General features: G+C 39.1%; 1 protein-coding gene and 1 long non-coding RNA gene across 8 annotated transcripts in view; one reads left to right on the top strand and one right to left on the bottom strand.

Annotated features, from left to right (window-relative positions):
* Nucleotides 1–22,229, top strand: part of LOC139480117 (single-stranded DNA-binding protein 3-like) — a 107,017-nt gene that overhangs the window by 45,616 nt on the left and 39,172 nt on the right. For 6 of the 7 annotated variants that reach the window (XM_071263148.1, XM_071263150.1, XM_071263145.1 and 3 more), the window contains exons 6-8: nucleotides 5,928–6,008; nucleotides 6,893–6,958; nucleotides 18,136–18,213. In XM_071263148.1, coding sequence (XP_071119249.1) covers nucleotides 5,928–6,008; nucleotides 6,893–6,958; nucleotides 18,136–18,213 — 225 coding nt within the window. The remainder of the gene's footprint in view (nucleotides 1–5,927; nucleotides 6,009–6,892; nucleotides 6,959–18,135; nucleotides 18,214–22,229) is intronic. The other variant, XM_071263149.1, reaches the window with a different exon arrangement.
* On the bottom strand, nucleotides 4,115–19,875 carry LOC139480119 (uncharacterized). Its single transcript, XR_011654400.1, has 4 exons — nucleotides 19,807–19,875; nucleotides 12,089–12,973; nucleotides 7,030–7,238; nucleotides 4,115–4,841 (listed from the first exon to the last, which is right to left on the bottom strand). It is a non-coding gene; the product is annotated as an uncharacterized lncRNA (long non-coding RNA).

Raw genomic sequence — 22,229 nt, 5'->3', positions numbered from 1 at the left:
GCATACCATACAGAGGATTGCCTTTGTCAAAAACAATAAAACTTTCAGGGTTGAGAGGGTTTGCAAAGCTTTTTCTGTTCCACCCAGCCATAGTTGAGTATGTATAAGGGTGATGAAATTCCTTGTACCATCTAGTCATTGTTGAGAGGGCATTATGGAGGTGTTATTGCTTGTACCACCCTGTTTTTGTTGAGAGGAGCACTGGGGAGGGGAAATTGTTTGTACCATACAGGGTTGATGGGTGTCTAACAGAGGTGCTATAGCTTGTACCACCCAGTCATAGTTGAGAGGTTCTTTTGGGAGGTGATATTGCTTGTACCACCCAGTCATAGTTGAGAGGTTCATTAGGGAGGGGATATTGCTTGTACCACCCAGTCATAGTTGAGAGGTTCATTAGGGAGGGGATATTGCTTGTACCAACCAGTCATAGTTGAGAGGTTCATTAGGGAAGGGATATTGCTTGTACCACCCAGTCATAGTTGAGAGGTCCATTACGGAGGGGATATTGCTTGTACCACCCAGTCATTTTTGAGAGGAGGGTTTAAGGGAGGTAATTTTGCATGTCCCGTACAGGGTTGAGTGCCCAAGAGAGGGGTGCAGCATGTACAACACAGCATTTAGGGGTGTAAGGGAGGGGATATTGCTACCACACAGTCAGTGTTAAGAAGAAATGGGGTTACTATGTGTACAGACTCAAGCATCATTATATTAGTATTGTTTGCTTTTTTGTTTTAGATAGAAATTGCCTTCCACAAACTAATGATTGTTTTCAATGTCCTTGTTTTTATTGGGTAATTTAGGGCAGTCTTTAGTGTATGTGTAGACTCGATTCTGTGGAGTAAGCTCAGAATTAAGGGTTTAGAACAGATGGCCTAGTGATCTGGAGATTGCACAATTTGCTTTGCAGAGTTGTCACTTGACCGTTCCACCAGGATCTGCCATTCATGGGTTTGAATCCATGATTTAGCCCGACGATTGTGCCTGGTTTATAGGTTTTACCGAAGTGGTATCCACATTAAGCTGATATGCTCACTCACTCACTCACTCACTCGTACATACTCAAAATAGTGATCTGTCAACACTTGGCTTTGTTTGTGTGTATTGTGAATACACTGACATTGCTTGACATTGACCTGTTCTTGCATGGCTAGTTTTAATTACATACCAGTTGTTTATGGGCGACAAATACACCTGTTGAATGTTACCGAAGTTGTTGGCCTGTGAGTGGGTGATAAGGGTATTAGTTCCCTCCAAAGTATTACATTTCATAGGTCACAGGTTCATGCCTATAACTTGTACGTTTTTGTAGTATGAACCATGTAACACGTTATTTTGGCTCACTGATTTTGTGTCCGACAAGTTTGTGTGACAATATCCCTGTTTCATGTAGTGTAAGACTCTGGTTTACTTCCTCCCCTGCTGAAGAGTGTCCAGTGTGCCTACTGTGGGATGGAGCTAGTTACTATAGCGACCTAATGGCTGCGAACACTGCCTCATAGCTTGAGCTGACTTGTCTATTTATAGATTAGGGGGTTTCCAAACACAGCTACAGTGAAGGGAATCCTTGTGTTGGACCATGCAAAGTCTTTTCACGGTATCTTCTTGGGGAGTTTGTGTTTACTAGTGAATACAAACACTTGTTAGTTAATGAAGTACAACATATGGCTATATTCTGCAGGGTTTGATGCAAAAATTGATTTCCATTGTCTATGACGTAGTGTTCTTTTGTCTCTGTTGTGGAGGGATTCATTCAAGGCAGCTGGTGTCATCATGGCAGCTCATGGCAGGATTTGAAAAGGAATTTAACACTGTACATTCATGGTTTTTCCTGCTTGTGGATGTATATTGTTAAGCTTTTTGACTTGTTTATTTTGTTTTTCATTTTGTTAAATAAATTCATACCAAAATATATCAATGCTTGAATGATAATTGGGCTTGAGGAGAATCAAAATTAATTTGCACTTTAAAAAAGTGTTTTGAATTAAATACTTGTAAGATTCATTGTTTTTTCGATATTGGAATTATTTGTTTGTTTAACACAGTGTATGACAAAGTTATCGGGGAATGAAGTGTCTTGACACCACTAACCCCACCCACTCTGCTTAGTCCACCTACATAGACAATCATCTTACCATGTCAGCTTAGAACCAAAACATTGCTTGTTTCCATGGCAACAATTATGTCATTGTATCAGATAACAGTTGCTAGCATCCACCAATCAGAGAGCAGCCTGAGAGTGATAGAGGTCATTTTAAGTCAGTATCAACCGGCAAGGAATTGATTTACCATTTGTTGGTTGTCATCTCCCTATCATGGAGAAGATGGCAATATTCAGTGTCAGGTATCTCCCACAAGTTAACAAAGAAATCACTTCCATGGAAACTTATTGATTTTCCTGAAATTTATTGATAATTCATTTGGATTGATCTGGTAGCAGTGTAAGTGTGGACCTATTGGAGTTCAACAGCTGTCACTGAAAGGGTGTGGAGTGAGAATATTATTTTGTTGTTGTCACTGGATAAAGAATCATTCATCGGGTCATTCTATGAGAACTCTAGATATTGTACACCGATGAGACTCATTCCTAGGACAAATGAATTATTAATCTTCAGATGGGAACCCCTTTTTTAAATAATTCGTTTGGTAATATTGCTAGACATAATGACTAGATGTTTTGTGCAAGCTGTAGTGTTAATACAGATAGTTTGATTTTTTTTCGCATTGCATTTAACTATTTATTTCTGAATTTATCAACTGGGAAAAAATGGGAACGTTTGTTTGGCTTGACTTTTGAAAAAGATAAGATGTTGGATTAAGGAAGGGATTTATTTTTGTATTATTGATGACATAGTAAAATTCTGTGTCTTACATTCATAGTAAAATTTCATGTGAAATACCCCCAGTTTCATGCAAAAAGTCCAGGGTGCATTGCTTCTTGAATATTACCGATGCTCATGATATTAATCACTGGATTGTCTGGTTCATACTCGATTATTTACAGACCGCCCTCATATAGCTGGAATATTGCTGATTGCGCGTTAAACAACAAACAAACAAAACCTACTTAAAAAAATAATCAATCATTTGTTTCGGAGTCAAAGTTTCAATCCATGAAGTTTTAAATTTGCAATATTCAAGCCATGAGAGTAGTGGTTGTATTACCTGCCCTAGTATTGCCACAGGGTAGGTGGGGAAGTTTATTTTTTCAGAAAGTTGATGAATTTCTGCTTTAAGGTGTAACCAAGTCATTGCTTGTGTTGAATATTTGGGAACTGAATTCTGTCACTGCCTGGTGTCGTGTGTCACTTCCTGGTGTCCTGTGGCAGGAATTTAGCTCATTGGTTGTGTTTGTAATCTGTACAGATACAGTGTTTGAATTCTAGGCATGTCTTTGAGGCATGCTCATCCTGTAGTGTTTGGATCTGAGGACCCCATCACTGTTATTCAGTGGATCTTGACTTGCATGCCTGAGACTGATACAGGAAGTTTGTTGTGTTCAGTAAAACAGTGGAGCTGGTATATGAGATACATATCCTGTACGTTGAGTTCAGAACAGCCACTAGTGTTGTAACTTGTCAGGAAGTGACCCCACATCGCCTGGTGTGAGCTCCAGCAGTCATCAGCTGCTGTTAGGGAAGTAGAGCTGACCAGTCAACACATTGTCTGTTTGTCTTCAATACTTGCTTATTGCATCTGTTCAGTCGTTATTTCTTCACCAAGTTTGTTGACTTGCATATTGTTAAAGTTCAGCTTTTTGAGCTTATTTGATCACTTCTTAAATTGAAATCCTATTGTTGTAGATCGACGTGTGCAACTTTGATTGCATCTGTTCATGTTTCTCTATGAACATTGTACCCATTGTTTTTTTTAGCTTTCTGTGATTGATAACGATTGACAGTAGTTCACTTTTGCAAGTCCTGGGGGTAGTGTGATGTCACTTGTCATCATTGTGCCCCAAGTGTCCATGAGTCAATAAGGAAAAAGAAAAAACAAAACAATGTCATAGTGTGTGTTTCATTTCTTTTATTTTATTTTATCAAATGACATAGACTTATCTTGAACAATGACATAGGCTTACCTTGAACAATGACATAGGCTTACCTTGAACAATGACATAGGCTTCCCTTGAACAATGACATAGGCTTACCTTGAACAATGACATAGGCTTACCTTGAACAAAGACATAGGCTTCCCTTGAACAATGACATAGGCTTACCTTGAACAATCTGAAAGAGTTGATGTAAATTACAAGACTGAGTGCAGTTGATTCATTTTATTGTTCAAAATAAACCTCAAGTTTATTCTATTGATCAGCAAGGCAAGATTTAACTTCAACACAATAGGTTCAGCTTTCATTGTTTACCTTTGATGACTTTCTGCATGCATGTGGTACATCCATCATTTTCTGAATTTCTCGATGTGCGATCTGCCAAACAGACGCAAACGCCTAACAATTCATTAAAAGAAGACTTCTCTTTATTTGTTTAACAACACTGCTTGATTTACATGTTTTTCATTAAATAGAAAGTTCAAAACATTGTCACAAATTAACTAAAATGGGAATTAATTAAATAAAAAAATAATTTTGGGGGGATTAAAATAGGACTCTATTGGTAATTGGTTTACTGATTCTGTTTGCGTTAAGATAGATTTTGGACATGAAGATGTGAAAATAATATGTAATGCAAACTTTTATGTGTTCAAGACATAATTACACATACAATATGTTAAATGGCATGTCTCTAATGATCTAATTTGAACAACAAAAATAAATCTGAACTTTTTCTCCTCTTCTCACTCCCTCTCCTCCCCTCAAAAATACCTGGATTTTTCACACAAATCTGTAAAAAAGGGAGAAAGATCATGCCTCAGTGAGTTATAACTGAATGTTATGGTATGATTCTTTATGCAAACACATTCCTCAGGTATTGATACAGTGCAATGATATTGTATTTGCTGAATATCAAATACTTCTATATTAGTCAAGAAACACAAGACCGAAGATTGACAAACTAAACATGTTGTGTTCATCTCAATATTTTTGAACATGTCTTGAACTTTAACGACTAAGTTTCCAATTGAGTGCACTAACATCCATAGAATGACCACTCACAAAGTATATCTGGAAAAGTCATGGCAAATAATGCAAGCTTTGACCTGTTAACAAGTTCAGAATACAAGATACATTAACGTGTTGCCAACCTCTAGCTACAGGCTGGTGTTTACCAGCACATGTTGTGCTATTCTCCCAAGCACGACTTGCCTCTGATAACAATTCATGGAAGATTTCTCAACACCACTTGTGTGTTATAAGAATGGTAATGAAAATGACACTAATTATCACTGTCTCAGTAATAATTATGATAATGATAATTATGGTGATGATAAAAACATTTAATGTCATAATCTTCACACGATCAACCACTGCCCCTAGGAAGGTTTACTTTCTTTCCGAGCTAGCTTCATTCTCACTATTTTCATCAACAATTTCTGAATATCTGATACCTCTTTATATTTTTGATTATCTGGGATCTGTATTAATAAATATCTATTACTTCATAGTATAGACACTCTTTGACTATGCTGGGTCAATATGGGTCCCTAGTACCGAAGTTTGTGTTTTGAACCTATTATGAAACACTTGCTACCTGTAACCAGCGTTAGGACATAACCTCAGGGTCCCGTTTCACAAAGTGATCGCAACCCTAAGACAGTCGTAACTCATAGACTTACGACAGTGATGGCAGTACGACTGCCCTGCTTTGATGGCTCCAGACTTGATTAGCAGTCCACCATCTTGTGGAATATTACTGACTGGCATAAAACAACATGCAATTCATATTGTAACTAATACATAAATTATGTTTCTGAATGTATTTTCTGCTGATTGTGAGTGACTCTGCTAATAGTGCATGTTTTTGTTCCAGAATGCAGCGCCCAGTCCGCTCAGTCAGATGCCCCCACAAGATGGCATGCCTGGCGGTCCCATGCCACCTAGTTTTTTTCCTGTAAGTAAATCACAGACAAACTTATCACAGACTTCCTTTGGGTATACCTTTCTGTAACAATTAGGCTAGTCAATGTGATACATTTATAGATCAAAGTTTATCATTCTATTTTAGCTACTTATACCTCTCTCTAGTTGAGTAGTTCATAGATTGCGATGTTTCAGGCATCCAAGACGCTGTACTGAATAGGGTTTCGTAGCATGGGGTATTTACCTACAAGGGAGGGGGCACATTCAGTAATAACAAGATCAGATCTTGACAAGGAACAATCTGTAATATGTGTTTCTCTATGGTTAATCAGTAGATTGAGTGTGATATAATATACATGTGTTAATTATTTGAAAAGTGGATAGAGATATATGATTATATCTAGGAATGAGTGAGGAAGATATTAGTTAAATGTAGGAATAATACATAAACAAAATAATTGAAGTCTAGGGCAGATGGATATGTAAACTATTGTGTTCAATCTAGCACTTGAATGCATGTTCCCTGCGGTCACGCAGTGTTAGGATTGTGAGTTCATTAGCGAACGGCAGTTGTTGTAGATCCAGGTTTTGTTGTGATTGTAAGAGTTGTTCGTCTGTGAAGTGATAGAGCGTGGGGTCCACGTCGTAAAGAACTGCATGAGCACAGCGTCAGCATCACCGCGTGCATGCTTCCCCGCCAGGTATTCCCTCACAGCGGATTCAGTTCCTCATCCAGCCTTTTCAAATAGTTTTGGTAGTTAGGTATTAGGTTTGAAAATTCTTTGAATGAATATTACAATTGTGAAGTAGCACGTTGAAAATTCACATGCTGACTTGCGTGTGGAACTACACCGGATTATTTGCACATTGCTGACAATGTCTCCCACTGGCCACCGGCCTGTTTCACGTTGACAGCCTCCCGCGTCCCAGCCGTCCCCCCATTCACAGCCTCCTCACAATCCCATGCTGGGACAAAACCAAGTGAGTACCCTACCTACCTACCTACCTACCAACCTGGCCTCAGTCAGTCACACATAGCAACGTACACTTACTTTGTCACTGCCACTCGCTGCTGTTGGCCTTCGTTGGTGGGACGAGACTCGCTTGATCGGTGGCAAGACATCAGCCCCTCCTGCTAGTGTGGCACCGGTCTTGTCGGGGATCGCCTCTCCGTGTGTCATTCAGTTTTAGTTTTCTCTCTGCTTCTAGATTGTCTTGTAGGAAGTTTCCTATTGAGTCAGAAGTTACCTCCCTTGGAAATCTGAAAAAGTATGCAAAATATTTTTTTTCCAGTTTTTTTTAATTTCAATATATATATGTACATATCATTCCCAGGTCTATACAAAGCATCCTCAGAAAAATATCTTGGCACATTTTCACAAAGATAAATATATTTTATTCATTCAGGTCTATGTTTGAAATGTAACTTTAAGTAACAAATAAATGACCTTTGTAAAGTTCAAATCAAATCTTTAGATTTGAACTAGTCCGAATATCCTACAATGAGTAGTTGACTTCCCCCACTCTTGTGATTATATTCTACAGTCAAGGGGAGGTAACTCTAATCTGTTCTCATGGGATAGTGTAGTATTTAACACATGATGTAACATGGCCATACCCTTCACAGGCTTCATACATTTGACTACTCTCCCAAGATTGGTTTCTCAGGAATTGAATTGCAAGCAAGGAGATAGGCGATGATTTTCAAAAAAGTTATTTTTCCCCCAAAATGAGGAGGCAGAGGGGTTTTGGATGGGTGGGGGCTTGTCGGTGAACCCATCAGTCCACACCCACATCCATATTCACATCCATATTCACATCCACACCCAGAAACAAATCAAAACGAAGACTACTTCCAAACTTCAATCCCCATAACAACTATTGCAAGTCTAGCGCGCTGACTGTAGAAAGTAACAATACTTAGTTATCGTGTGAATGACCAAGGGAGGTAAATGTGTTCATCTTATTTTTAATTTTGTTCTGTAGACTAGACAATTTTGTATCTCTAACCCGTTTTGATGCCATGTTCATAGTTGATGTTGTGATACTGGCCTGGCTGTCAGTCTTTTAGCTATGGAATGGGCGTTGCTGTCCTTGTAGCCTACAGCTTTGTTTATGTTTCTAACGCAAATATGTCCTGTTGATTAACATCTAGTTCTGTGTTGTGCCGATAGGGCATCCCAAGATGCATCCCTGTGTCTGTATCACGTTAGATAGTTCGATGAATGTTTATGATGCCGCATAGCTGATTCTGATTTCAACGGACATGAACTGTGATTGGGTACATTTTGTCTTCAGCCATACAAATTTATAAAGTCGTTGTTTGTATGACACTATTCTGTGTTATGTTCATATAATCAATTAATGCTTAACATCTTTAACATGTCTTTGTAAGATACACCCTCGAGACGTTTCTTAGCAAGAGGTTAATAGAACTCATCCTTTGTAAGACAGATTAATGGGGGGGCTGCTGTAGTCAGTGAGCTCGATAGCAGATCCTTGATCTGGGTTTGTTCCTCACAATGTTTGAATCCAAATATAGGTTTCCTCATGCCACTATGTATCAGTGTTTCTTAAAGAGGTGCTCCATATCATCCCAATTGCTGAACAGGATCTCCCTTCTTGATGTTAAAAGTGCTAAATATCTCTGAGGTGTTCCACATTCTCAAGGGTGATAAAAGGGGTGCTCAATACATCAGTTTCTCCTTACCAACCTCAGGTAGAGCGAGCAGTGGGCTGTTGGTTCGGAAATCCTTATCTTTTACCCATATATTTAACTGGATATGGCAATCAAGGGTACACCTCACTGCATGCTGGTTACTTAAGCCCAACTTGTTGGCGTCTTATGGAGATTTTATGAATGCTTCAGTGTGTAAAAACATTATTTCTGATCACAAGTTTTATTTACACACGTATATTCAACTCATACTTGAATATGAAGTAAGGATCCTCGGAATAAAATCCAATAGTTTACATTTTGACTATCTTTATTGACAGTTTTATTTTAGTGGAAAGGTTGTTTGTTACACTTGTGTAGACGTTACAACAGTCAAAGGGAGACAACTCTTCATATCTTGTTCACCCTGTGACCACCTGCATTGCTTGTTACATGGATTGCACCAGTATCAAAACTAAATAAAAATTCAAGAGGCTAAAAACATTTTACAATGGGGAGAAAATAAAGATTTCTTCAATCTTGTGTTGTGTGTTGTATTGATCTGTTGGCAAAAAGATCAAGAAATATTTTCTTGTTGCATCATCTCTTTCAAGAAATGTTCGACAATCTTTTCTGCTTTGTTACCAAACAATCCCTGATTGACATATAAGTAATATATTCATAAATGATTGTGTATAAGTGAAAACTTTAAAGGATTACTGAGTCAGTGTTGATATTGAAATGCCAACCGACATCATTATCAAATCTCATTTAGGGGAGGCAACTCCTTCAGGGTTGGCTGTGAACAGGATGAGTTGCCTCCCTTTGACCAAATTATTTTTGCTACAATGTGTGCATCTGTGAGATTTGGCAACAAAATAGTGTACCAAAATACCATGAAGTTTATTTTAATTTTCATCCAGTGAATAGATAGTAATATGTGTTAGTAATGTTGGTTAATGTCTGTCTTTCAAGTTGGTGTAATGTTGTTTTTCAAGTCTTCTCACAATTTTTTGTAGGATGGTCACAATAATAGTTATCAATAATCATGCTAAAGGTTCAGTGAACAAAAATGGAAATAATTTGTCTATCTCTTTTATTCGAATTTGGCAAAATGTAAATCTCTTTCGTTGGAATTTGGCAAAATTTATGTCGCTTTTTCAGAGTGAATTGATTTCTTATGTTATTCAGGGCTCAGATTATGTTCGGAGTTATGGAATGTTTACTCTCATGTCGATCATTTACATTGGGTATTTATGGATTTCTTTGGGTATTCAATGTATTTTTACTCAGGTGACAATTGGTGCATTATTCACAAATGCAGAATTCATGTATGTGTGATTCCTGCAATCATTCAGCAAATAAAGATAATGTCAAGAAATGAATGCAAGCAACCTGAAAATGCTGTGTTGAGTACTAATGCGCAGTGTTGTAATACCATTGCGTTTTGGGCATTTTTCATGAGTATTTTGTACGCAAACACCTCTTGTTTAACTTGTTTAACTCATATACTCAGCTGACCTGGAACTCTGAGTTATTTTGAAGGAATTTTTAAATATTAAAATCAGTAAATATTTGTTTTTATTATGTATTATGTAGGATGTTGTAATTTCTCTGCCTATTCTAACTGCCTTCCCACATATTTTAATGATTCTTATACATTAATTTTTCACTTTGCAGTTCAGCTGGACTGTTTTGTTTAATACCAGAACTTTTTTTAGTCATCATCCACTGATAAGAACCTGATATCACATCTTACATCTCTTGGCCTACCCTGCAAGCATACTGGATCAATAATTTGTCTTCCAGTTTCAAAAGATTGGTCGCAGTTTCATTTATTCTTTGAAATACTATCCATAAAAACACGGATTCATTTAGGATTTCTACAGATGGACATTCTTTGTAGAAGAAACTGATATTTTCATTTAAAGCAATCATGAAACGAAACTTTTTTCTATTGGTAATATTTTGTAGCTTTGAATTGCAAATATCGTCCTTTTTGTCCATTTTGGAGCCGAACAAATTAGTTTTGAATATCAGAAGTGATGTTTCTTTTTGTGGTGCAATGGCTGAAATACTTCATGATTACATTTGGAAGATGGGGAAATATTGATCACTATCTTTCTATTACAGATAGTCGTCTACATAGATGATTACATGTGCTACATGATTTTGGCGGTTATTGAAACATGCACATTACTCTTGTGAAATAGCAGTGATGATCAGGTTTGGACAGGTTCAGGTTTTTTTAACCAAAGGAAATCTTGTCGGTTTTTGGTGTGGATCCCAACATGCATTCACAATTGCAAATCTGAAAAAAGACAGGAACCAGAAATCTTTTCTGATTAATTTTAAAGAAGGGAAGTGAAGATTTAAATTTAGTAATTCATTTATTTTAAACAAACAGTTCTGAAAGTAAATTTGATGAAATCTAATCAACTATCCTTGTATATCAGTATTGCTGGGCAAATTTAACAGGATGCAACTCAATGATACCGTTGTTTTCTAGCAGAGGTAGAAGGCATTAACTTCTATCCTGGACAGTTACAACGAATGGTCAGGCTTGGTGACGTGGTTGATGTATGTCATCGATCCCAATTGCATGGCTTGATGCTCATGATATTAATCACTGGATTGTCTGGTCCAGACTCGATTATTTACAGACCGCCGCCATATAGCTGGAATATTGCTGAGTACGTCGGCGTTAAACAACAAACATACCAACTACAACATAAGGACACCCCTAAAATTCCCCAGGATACCTAAGGCCTTGTAATTTTTCAGGTGGTTTATGTGACAAAACAACTAAAAAAACCCTCTGAAATTAGAAAAAATAAAAATTGAATGACTTTACTTTGTATTTCAAATAGGTGACACAAAAAAAACCTGTGAGATTTTATCACTGTTTGTAAGAAATAGTGAATAATACATATAAAATTCTTTCTTCTACTATACTACTCAAAAGAAGTTAAGGATCACCCGATTCTTTCATATTACTATAGTTAATCTCTCATGTCATGACATTAACTTTACCATTATGAAAGAATCGGGTGATCCTCAACTTCTTTTGAGTAGTATAATAACGGAAATTAGAGGACCTGACTTGTGCTAGTGCACATATGCAGCCCTGGTTGATGTTTTGTTGCATTAAACCAAAGGCACAGTTTGCCTGACTACCAACCCTTGTAATTTCAACCCTATTGGTTTCCACCAATATTCTGAAAGACCTATAGCAGGGTAAAATAGACAGGCAAAGTGACTATTTTATCTTTATGTTTAGAAATCTCTTCCTAAATATGTCATGACAGCCTTTAAGTAGCGTGAACTTCTTCTCTGGCACTGCTCTCTGAGTCCTTGTAGAATGTTAAAACTCCATCAACGTAATAAGTGTAGCCAGTGAATCGTTAAATGGAATGTACAGTTGCTGGAAGCACATAAGTAAAGAGGGAACCTACCTGACAGCGGCAGCAGCGGGAGGCTTGTGTAATCCATTATCCTCCATCACAGGGCACACAACACAAACACGTCCCCCATAATGAGAAAACATTTCCATGAAGTCTTGGAGCTGAAGCTGTTCTGTCACCTAGGCACTGATGGTTATTCCCTGCATTCACTTGCCTATCCATCGAGATCCCTATCCCTATCCATTGAGATCACATCCCTATCCATCGAGATCACATCCCTATCCATCGAGATCACATCCTTATCCATCGAGATCACCATCCTTATTGAGATCGCATCCGTACACATCGAGATTGCATCCTTATCCCCTAGAGATTGCATCCTTCTATTTTTGAGATCGCCATCCTTATCCATTGACATGACAATGAGATCACTTGTTCACCTGAATTGTGTAAGCTTGGAGCTGCAATAGCTCTTTCACCGATGCTATCCATTGAAGTGCACATACCCGTCACCTGCACATAACCGTCACCTCATCACAGTGTAGTTCGCCCTGTGATCACCTGAATTGTGTAAGCTGGGCGCTGCAACAGCTCTTGCATCAAGGCTATGCCACGACGTGCCTATACTGCACTGGGGAGATGGTTGTTATCGGTTAATCACAGTTTGTTCCTCCACCCTGATTGACGTGCAAGTTTATCTGATGCTGATTGCAGGCTGTGGAATCGCTGCACTTCATTCTTACATCAGCTGAACAGTTTTCCAGATCTCGGCACCAGTGAACACTGATTGAAATCCATTTCCAGCAGACCCTGAACCCTTTGAAACCAGGTTCCTGTTAGTGATGTAGTTCTGTTCACATTACCTGGCTCAGTTGAACCATAAAATTGTAGAGCAATCTGTTGTAGGCTGAGACATCTTGACAGTGCAGTAGTTATCTGAAAGATAAATGATTGCTTTTAACTGGATTGAAAGATACAGAAACCGAGAGAAAAACATTCTCATTAACACTGTTTGTTTGCCTACAATTTCCAACCCTGTCAAGATGGGAAACGTAATAGATTGGCGTTCTTCTGATTTGGCTCACACTTCCTAAAGAAATTCGCCCGTTCGTCTTCAAGATTAAGCTTCTGAAAAAGAAACACTAGTTACAGTTTGAGTATTATTTTTACCCTGGTAGATTGAAAGCTGTCATGAGAGCTACCAGTGGAGCTACCAGCATTGGCTTGGAATTCTCATTGCCGTCTGCTCTATCCTCTCATCTTGTATCGTTGTATCTTTCGGGGTCTTTCTGTAATGTTCTGAAAGTCAATAAATGAGTAACAGAAGCAAGGAAATAAAAGAATGTACACTCTCCTTCTTGGCACCCTCTCTGATCTGCGGACTTGAGACACCCCTGGTAACTGTGTCTCCTGAAAGACGTCTGCCCTCTGATCTCATCGCTCCACAAACTGAAAATGGCAATAATTTGTTTCTGCCTGGGCCAGATCTCTTGCCACGATTTATTGTTCTCTATTTATATGTCAAATTGGTGGACTTGTGTTTCCTTAGGGAAGGCCCCACCATAATAAATCTCTTCATTTATACACTTGAGTGCTTTCAATATTCTCTCAAATGAATGAGTGTCCCTCCACATGAGGTGGCGTAGGTTGAGCCCACCACAGCTTACAACTCAGGACATCATAATGAAATCTAATATCCAACTGCTACAGTAACTTGTACCTTCTCCCACTCAATTACACCTACAGTCCACTGAAATGGAACGTCGCCCAGAACTTATCCAATATCTTTTAGACAGACTTGGAACATTTAATATAGCCAGGCAATTGATTTGATTGGTCAAAAGTGATATGACATAATTTTTTCCTGACCTTCACAGTTGACCTTAATTGCCACACTGTAAGCTTTGATCAGTCCCTTCTTTGTCTGAGACATCAAAGATTTTTATTCTTCAAAAATTGGTACTGATGTCCTCTTCAATGTTGACTCACTCATCGAAATGTCCATAAGCTGTTTCTAGTAAAATCACTGGATGTGTATCCCCACTTGTCAAAATAATTAGTTGCATTTAAATAGTTTCAGAAGCCAACTAGTCCTTCCAATATGTCAAAGGGAGCATGCGTGGCCCAGTCGTCTAAGGCGCCGCGATTCGAAATGCATAGTTTTCCTTGGCCATGCCAGAAACCTATGATTGTAGGTTCCAATCCTGGTTCACCCTGTTTATGTTTGTAGGTTTGTCAGCACCATACCCATGCTCGTGAGTTTCACCAAAGTGGTAAACATCGGAGAACTGCATCACTTCAGGCTTTCCTCCCACATTAAGCAGACACGCCGCGATATTGCTGAAATACTGTTATAAACAACTCACTCACTCCAATCTATCATTACTTTCATGCAATCTGACTGGTGGGAGTGTCCAACTCATGTTCTTCCCCCCCCCCCGAAGAGAACAAAAATGCAGGACATCATGAGTTATAATGAACCACAGTGAGAGGGATAAGTTTATGTTGACAATGTGACAGCCAGACTGTCGGTTTGAGTAACACGACAGAAGCACTTGACATACGCCATGTGTCTCCTGTCGGAGTTGCGAGGCAGCCATTATGCACCCAGCACAGATAGTCCCAGATACCGCAAACAGTCACACTACCTGTCTTGTACTTCCTGTCCAACTGGATGGGGATAACGAGGTTTAGATTGATAAATCTTATCAAAATCTTATCCATCAAGCTATACGACCAGCTGGCGTGACATTGATGGCCACATGTGAAAGTCATGCAGGCCATACAAAGCCCACAAATATCAGGAATATTGGGGGAGATCTGTAAATATTTAATGGAGAAGTATGCATTACACATCCTTTTGAGATACTGGTGCATTTATAAGGATTTGACAAAGTCATTCAATATGTAATGGTTTCTGCTTGTGTGTGTGGATGTAATTGAACGTAAATGTTATAATGTCCTTAAGTCCTTAACTCATGAACTGTACTGCTGGACCCCTAATTTCATTACAGGCTCATTTGTCATGAAGCTGATATTTTCTGGATGTTGCAAGTATTGGCAGGAACATGAGTACATGACTCCTATAAATTGTAATTAATTGTTATAATGGCTACATATTTCCATGTGTGTATCGCTGATGGATCTGGACGTTTTTGTTAATGATGTGGATCTAACATTAATTTGCCTGAATAATCACGAACATCTAACAAACTATTATTCCCTAATTATTTCTGGTATAATATTATGTTGACCACATAGACTACTACAAATTACTTCATGAATACTTATAATAGCAGCACGAATTGGCACGAGTTTTATGTGGAACCCATCAATCAGATCAAGCTGAAACTTTGTAGCGGAACTACTTAGCGGTTGCTGTTTTGTAATGAAATGATTCGGGGCAAGGATAGCTACATTTGCAGACCCTATGGCAGACATTTATCAGAACAAGCACCTGCTGCGGTAGCTCAATCAATGAAATAATTTGAGGTCGTTGTCTGAAGTGAGTTAGTGACAGTTCTGCTTACATTTTCAAGCAAATAGGTTTCAGGCTTTGGTTGGGCAGCTTCAAGCAAATTAAAGAGTGGGATTGTATACATAATTCATTATAAAAAAGAAACAAGTTTCTTGCAAGTCATAGGGTGGTCGGGTAGCCTTGTGGTTAAAGCGTCCGCTCGTTATGCCGAGAAATGGTTAGATTCCTGACATGGGTACAATGTGTACAGCCCATTTCTGGCATTCCCCGCCGTGATATTGCTGGTATATTGCTAAAACTGGCGTAAAACCATACTCACTCACTCTTGCAAGTCATAAGATCTTGACATAATGAAAATAATCTTGGTTACACATACAACCTTAAAAGTAATGGTTGTTTCATGTGACTGAAGGTGTCCATCAAGAATACCTCACTCCACCAGCTTGTATTTTTTGTCCTACCCAACATGTTCCTAATATGTTCCCCTAATCATAAAGAACCTCCCACTCCCACTCCAACTCCCACTCCCATTCATCACCTAGGGTAGCCTAGTGTTTGCTCATCACGCCAAAGACCCAGGTTCAATTCCCCATATGGGTACAATGGGGGAAGCCCATTTCTTGTGTCCCCTTGCCTAATATTGCTGGAATATTGCTAAAAGCGGCGTAAAACCATACCTACACAGCCCCCAGCAACCCACACAGCCCCAACCCCAGCCTCAGCCCCACCCCCACCCCCAGCCTTTCCAAACCCAACACTCTCCCAACAACACCCTCTTCCCACCCCATTCTAATATAAGATTTCCTCCTTCCCAGACACCTTCCCATGAAGGCGCATCTGTTTAATATCCCCTGTCCGGGATATACCTACCATACACACACCAGTGATGGAGCTATGCGGTATACAAACTTTGATCAATGAGCTTAATTATGTAGAAACAGAATCACATCGTTTTACTTTATGAGGCCATTGGGGAATGGTAATATATCATGATCAGCCTAGGCTTTTAAAAAGGATCAACCCATATTTTAAAAAGCTAACAAACTAATCTATTTGCATGAAGCCTGTTTTACTTGAACAGAATGACTTACGAGATTGAAGTTGAGTGCTCTTTTAGCAGCAGAGAGGCATGACGTCAAGACATCCACGTGGTGGAAGGTTAAATGGAGTTCAAGTAGCAGATACTTGCTTGATTATCTTCACTTAAATCTGAAATGATGTATTCTTACAACTTGTCTGCTATCCAAAGAATTTCATCTGATAAGCCACATTGCAAATTGAAGAGTTGTACGCCATAAACACAGCAGGTTGAAGGATATTCACATAGATCTAAGTATATTGCCTCGAGCTATACAGACCCTTACCAATACATCACCAGATATTGACATCACTCTTGTTTTGTGAAAATTCAATTTTCTACAAGATTAAACGAGTCTTGACTGCCTCGTACAGGTTCTTCTGATTTAATTTTCTCATGTATATTAAAAGGCATTCAAAAGAGGCTTTGTGAAATAAATCTTCTTCAGTTTTGTTATGCATGGGCAGATACTAGCATTTCTAAACTTCAAACAAAAGATTTACGTTGGCAACTTGAGCTTTTCATTTGCCAACAGATCTTTGCTCTAACTTGTCCAAGTAACTTGACTTGAATTTTCATTAAAGATTTGAATTGACCAGTCATCTCTGGCATTCCTGCTCTGAGTTGCATCCCTTAGTCATGACAGGATCTGCTGATCTTGGGTGCATTATGATCCTCGGTTTGCCATCACCTGTACCTATGCTTCTGGGTTTGATTGAAGTGTGAAAAGCCCTATCTGCTTCACTTCTTGCGTTCCACCAAGGCTGCGATATGAATACAATATTAAAGCAGTGTAAATCTCAACTCGCTTACAAATGATGTGTGGTTCTAGAATCTACGCACTTGACATGTCAAACACACCAGTGATCGCCAAGTTCAGGGAATTCGGATGGGTGTGGCATGGTATTTCCCAATAAAGGCGTATCTCCTTTGTACCTTGGTGAGTTTTTATGCATAAAAGGGAGTTGCTGGTCTACACTCTGACATTATTAACTGTACTAGAGACTTTGATAATCACCGAGATCAGATGCCTGACGTTATATCAATACCAGTGAGAACACAATAAGCCCTTGTTATGCTACTATCAGAATCAGGATGTCAGTGAAACACCATTGCAATTAATCTGAGACAGTTGATTGATTGCCAGATCAAACCTGAAATTATGTTGGGGGAGCATTCAGAAAACACAAGTACATGCAAACGTTTGCTCAATAATCTTGGTGGTGAATGCTTGATTTTATGATCTTAGAAAGTGGAAGCAATTAGTGGTATGGGTTTTTGGTCGAATTATTTGTCATTTTTGTCAAGGCTTCAGCTTTCAGTACTCGAGGTGTTTTTTTTTGTTGACCTGGAGTAAGTGATCTTGAGTTTTTGCCATCTGTGTTGTTGTGATCTGTATTATGTCGTCTGTCCTTATGTCACCTGTCCTTATGTCATCTGTGTAACTGTTGGCTGGGCATGTCGCCTGTGTTATTGATGGTCCCTAGTCTGTTGCGCTGAGAGAGTGTTTCCCATGATAACATGTGTTTTGTCTGTTTTCAGCCCTATATGTCCCCACGCTATCCAGGCGGACCCCGAGGTCCTGGGGTCCGGATGCCTAACCAAGTTGAGTTTAACACAGTGAGTACATCTTCCACAAACTGCCACATACATCTGGATAAGGAGTAATTTTAGTAGGCGTCCAGTTATGTGCCAGTTAAGCGTGGTGTATGGCGTACAATACATTACAGAAGGGAAATATCAGCTGATAACAACACACTGGAGCTGACTACATGTAACACAATGTGTGCATCATGTCTGTAAACAGCAATGAAGTAACACAATAGTTCAACATTGTGTCGTGTGCATGGATATATTGAGAAATAACATGACATGGAGAACATTTCAAAATGACGAAAATACTCGTGAACCTGCAGTTAATGAAAAAAGAAAACTTTGGATAAAAGATATGGAATCATGAGAATATCGACCTGTATCCAAACTCAGTCGTCTGATTCAGTAAAACAAGACACATTGGCCATAGATGCAGACCAAATGCACATGTACCAAAATCTGTTTGGATGACCATATTGTGGTGCAGCATATCTTGATTCCTGGAATAGTTCAGTGAATTGTTGTAGCCCTATTGATGTTTCCACACACCTGAACATCGCACTTAATTGGTAGATGAGAGGTTGGTGCACTTGCTTATTACAGTGAGTCACTGCACACACCCCACATATGAAAGATCAGGGTTAGAATAGGTCTTCAGCAACCCATGCTTGCCGTAAGAGGCGGTTAACAGGATTGGGTGGTCAGATGACTTGGTTGATGCATGTCATCATATCCCAATTGTGTGGATCGATGCTCATGATGTCAATCACTGGATTGTCTGGTCCAGACTTGATTATTTACAGACCGCTGTCATGTAGCTGGAATACTGCTGAGTGCGGTGTTAAACAACATATAAACAACACAAGGACATGTGCTGAAGCATTGTTGTTCGGTTTTGATTTACAGAAACGTCCTTGACTTACGTCTTACAAAGATCACAAAGACAAATCATGTCATAGATGTAACATGTTTTCACTAATATTTCACTAAGAGTAACAAGTAGGGCAGTGTTTATCCCCTGCTTAAAACCTATGGCAGAACTACAGAAACAATTGTTTCTTGAATGGCACTCTAGAGACGGTATTAGATGATCATGACATTAGTATGGATGACACCATTATTCTGGTGCATGGTCAAGCACATCTATGTTTGTTGTTGTCTGGAAATGTCAAAGTAATATAATTCTAAAAAAAAATTAATGACCATCGCCTCCTTTCATATTACCATAGTTAAATGTCTTGTAATATGGTAATACGAAAAGGTGGTCTTTTATTATAAGTTGTATATTAATAACAAGGCTACTATCCCTTATATTGACAAGGTGTAGAATAACTGCGTATACATGCATGACAATGATATAACCGAAACAGTTTCAAAGCAACTCACACAGTAATAATCCCCAAAGACCCACTCCAAACAAGTCCATAGTTTAAGGTCATTTACTCATACAGTTCAATCTTAAGCATGACGATATTGAACTCATCAGCAATAGTGAATTGACCATTGAGGCAATTGTGATGATGAATAAGTATAACTGGCAAGCCATTACATTGTCTGGAGTACCCTGTATCACTGGTATACATAGTTACACACACAGGTATCAATAAAGAAAACTATTACCTTGTCCACCATAGCCTCATGTCAGGAGTCCGTCCCGAGATGGGGTCCTCGGAGTCATGACTAGCTGTTGTAACGTCACCGTGATAGCTTGGGTAATCGTCACTGGCCTGCTATAGCCGATCCGGAGGGAGTCGTAGCTCGGCAGTCAAACATCAGCTCTACTTCTCTGTTGCCGAGATAAAAGGGAAACTGTCTTGATCACAAAGCCTGTGATGTGAAAACATTTCCCTAAGTGGAGTTGTTTGAGTGGCATGTGTGGAGGGGGAGCACTACTGTGCTGTCTGCTTGTTGCTCGGCCACTTCCCATTGCACAAAGTAATACCAATGTCATCCTGTAACTAGATCCCACCAAAAGTAATTGGATTTTTTAGCCCCAGAGCAGGCTGTGTTACTGAAACCCTCCTGACAATGACAACACTTTGCAATTCAGTAAACTGGGTTATCCAACTTGCAGACATCTTTACTGAACGAGAAACATGGACATCCATTGCCGTTAACCGATTAGGCATCAAGTCAACCTTTATGGCATCGAGTTGATCGAGTTTCAGTGGACAGACTCGAGTCAATCCTTCCGGGATTCGTGTATGCATTTCGGCAAGCTGTGAAGGGTTAAGCTCTGCCCCAAATACAATGAGATCTCACAGTGAAGAATTAATTACTTTGTAATTATTCCGACCACATTAGGAGTCTATTAAGTTGGTAAGTTCCTCCAGTCTAAACAGTTGCCATGGGTACTGCAGCTGCTGAGCTGTAATTACGAGAGCTCCTCGTCAAGGTAATTAAGGAACTAACGAGAATGAAATAACTGCACAAAAAGAGTGTGAGTAAAAAATCAAAGACAGATTGTATGTGATTAGATTAGCACAGACTGGCACAGTACAGTCTGTCCCAGACTACGCACAGCCTCATACATCAAAGTACGGCTACCAAATGAAATAAGTCTGTTTTCAAATTCATCGTTAATCAAATGAGATAAAATTGAATTCCGCATGCATGGTGTGTCTGAGGCGATCCCATCTCGCTCTGTGATCTTTGATTTATAATCCGTGCCTCTTCCATCCAGGGAAGAAATCCCAACTATTGAAGTGTATTCACAAGAAAAGCCTCCGGTCCATGTTTGTTTCACTATTCCTTGCATAAGGAGATCTCGTCTCTTCTTACTCCTGCAACAATCAATCTGCTCACTCTGTTGCCACCAAACCTCATTAAAACTGTAAAACATACTTCCTAGTACTAGTAGTCTTCTTCTAATCACCATCACTATGAACAGCCAATCAGATTACCTTTTCATGAGCCAATCAGAGCTGGCGTAATAAATCTATTGTATATTCTGCCAGTCAGAGAGAGTCTTAGCAACAGCTGTTGGTTTGACAACAACTGATGAGAAAAGCTACACTTCAAAGAAGGATATTCATCATACAAAATGAAAGTAGTGCATTCCCATCAATAAACTTTATAATGTCCAATGATTTCAGCCAAACCCAATATCTCGCGGGAGCAATGTTTAAGATAGAAATGGATTTCCTTCTGGACAAATTAGATTTCTCGTTATTTGCAGACAGACTATTGCACTGATGTAATGGGGCGTTATTAGCGTTATTTGATACCGCCGAATATACAATAAATATTTGATGATGAATAAAAACTAGATGGGGGAAGAAAGCAGTGTGAGAGAAGAAGTTTCGTGATCGCTGCCTGTTCTGGTTTGGATTGACCTCATGAGTTTCCCCCTTTTCCAAAATGAAATACTTTTGATGAATGCATGCTGACAATTGAAAAACACAAAACCCCACCAGAACGTTTAAATTACAAATTTAGTGTAAAGCTTCAGTTGAGTTGTTTGAAAAGTAACACCTTAGAGGCTGTTTGCTTTGACACAGAAGGATCAAATGAAATATGCATACATTTCAAGACCAAATCAATAGTTAAAACCAGACAACCAGTGACATGAAGCTTGGCTTGAGGGATTGTATCAAATTAATAATACTCTATACAGTATTAATTGTCAGAGTTAATACTGATTTCTGGAAGGAAAATGGATTTTGAAATGCTTCAGCAACTTAATCAAGTTCACACTGTGGTGACTTCAGCTCCTACATGGAAGTACACACAAGAGACTTCAGCACCTAGATGAAGTACACACGAGGGACTTCAGCACCTAGATGAAACACATTGTGGTGGCTTTAGCACCTTGATGAAGTACACATTTGAGACTTCAGCCTGTAGATGAAACACTATGGTGACTTCAACACCCAGATGAAGTACACACTGGAGATGAAACACATTAGGGAGACTTAAGCACCTTGATAAGTATATTGTGGTGACTTCAGCACCTAGATGAAGTACACACGGGCGATGAAGCACAGCTGCGTGGCTGAAATGTTCATAGTATGAGAAGCCCTATCACACTGTCAGAAATTTGA

This window comes from Haliotis cracherodii, unplaced genomic scaffold (assembly GCF_022045235.1).
Source record: "Haliotis cracherodii isolate W230 unplaced genomic scaffold, xgHalCrac1.p SCAF_4, whole genome shotgun sequence".
NCBI lineage: Eukaryota > Metazoa > Mollusca > Gastropoda > Lepetellida > Haliotidae > Haliotis > Haliotis cracherodii.
The sequence above is the reverse complement of the archived record's forward strand: the minus strand, read 5'-3'. Positions and strand labels throughout refer to the sequence as shown.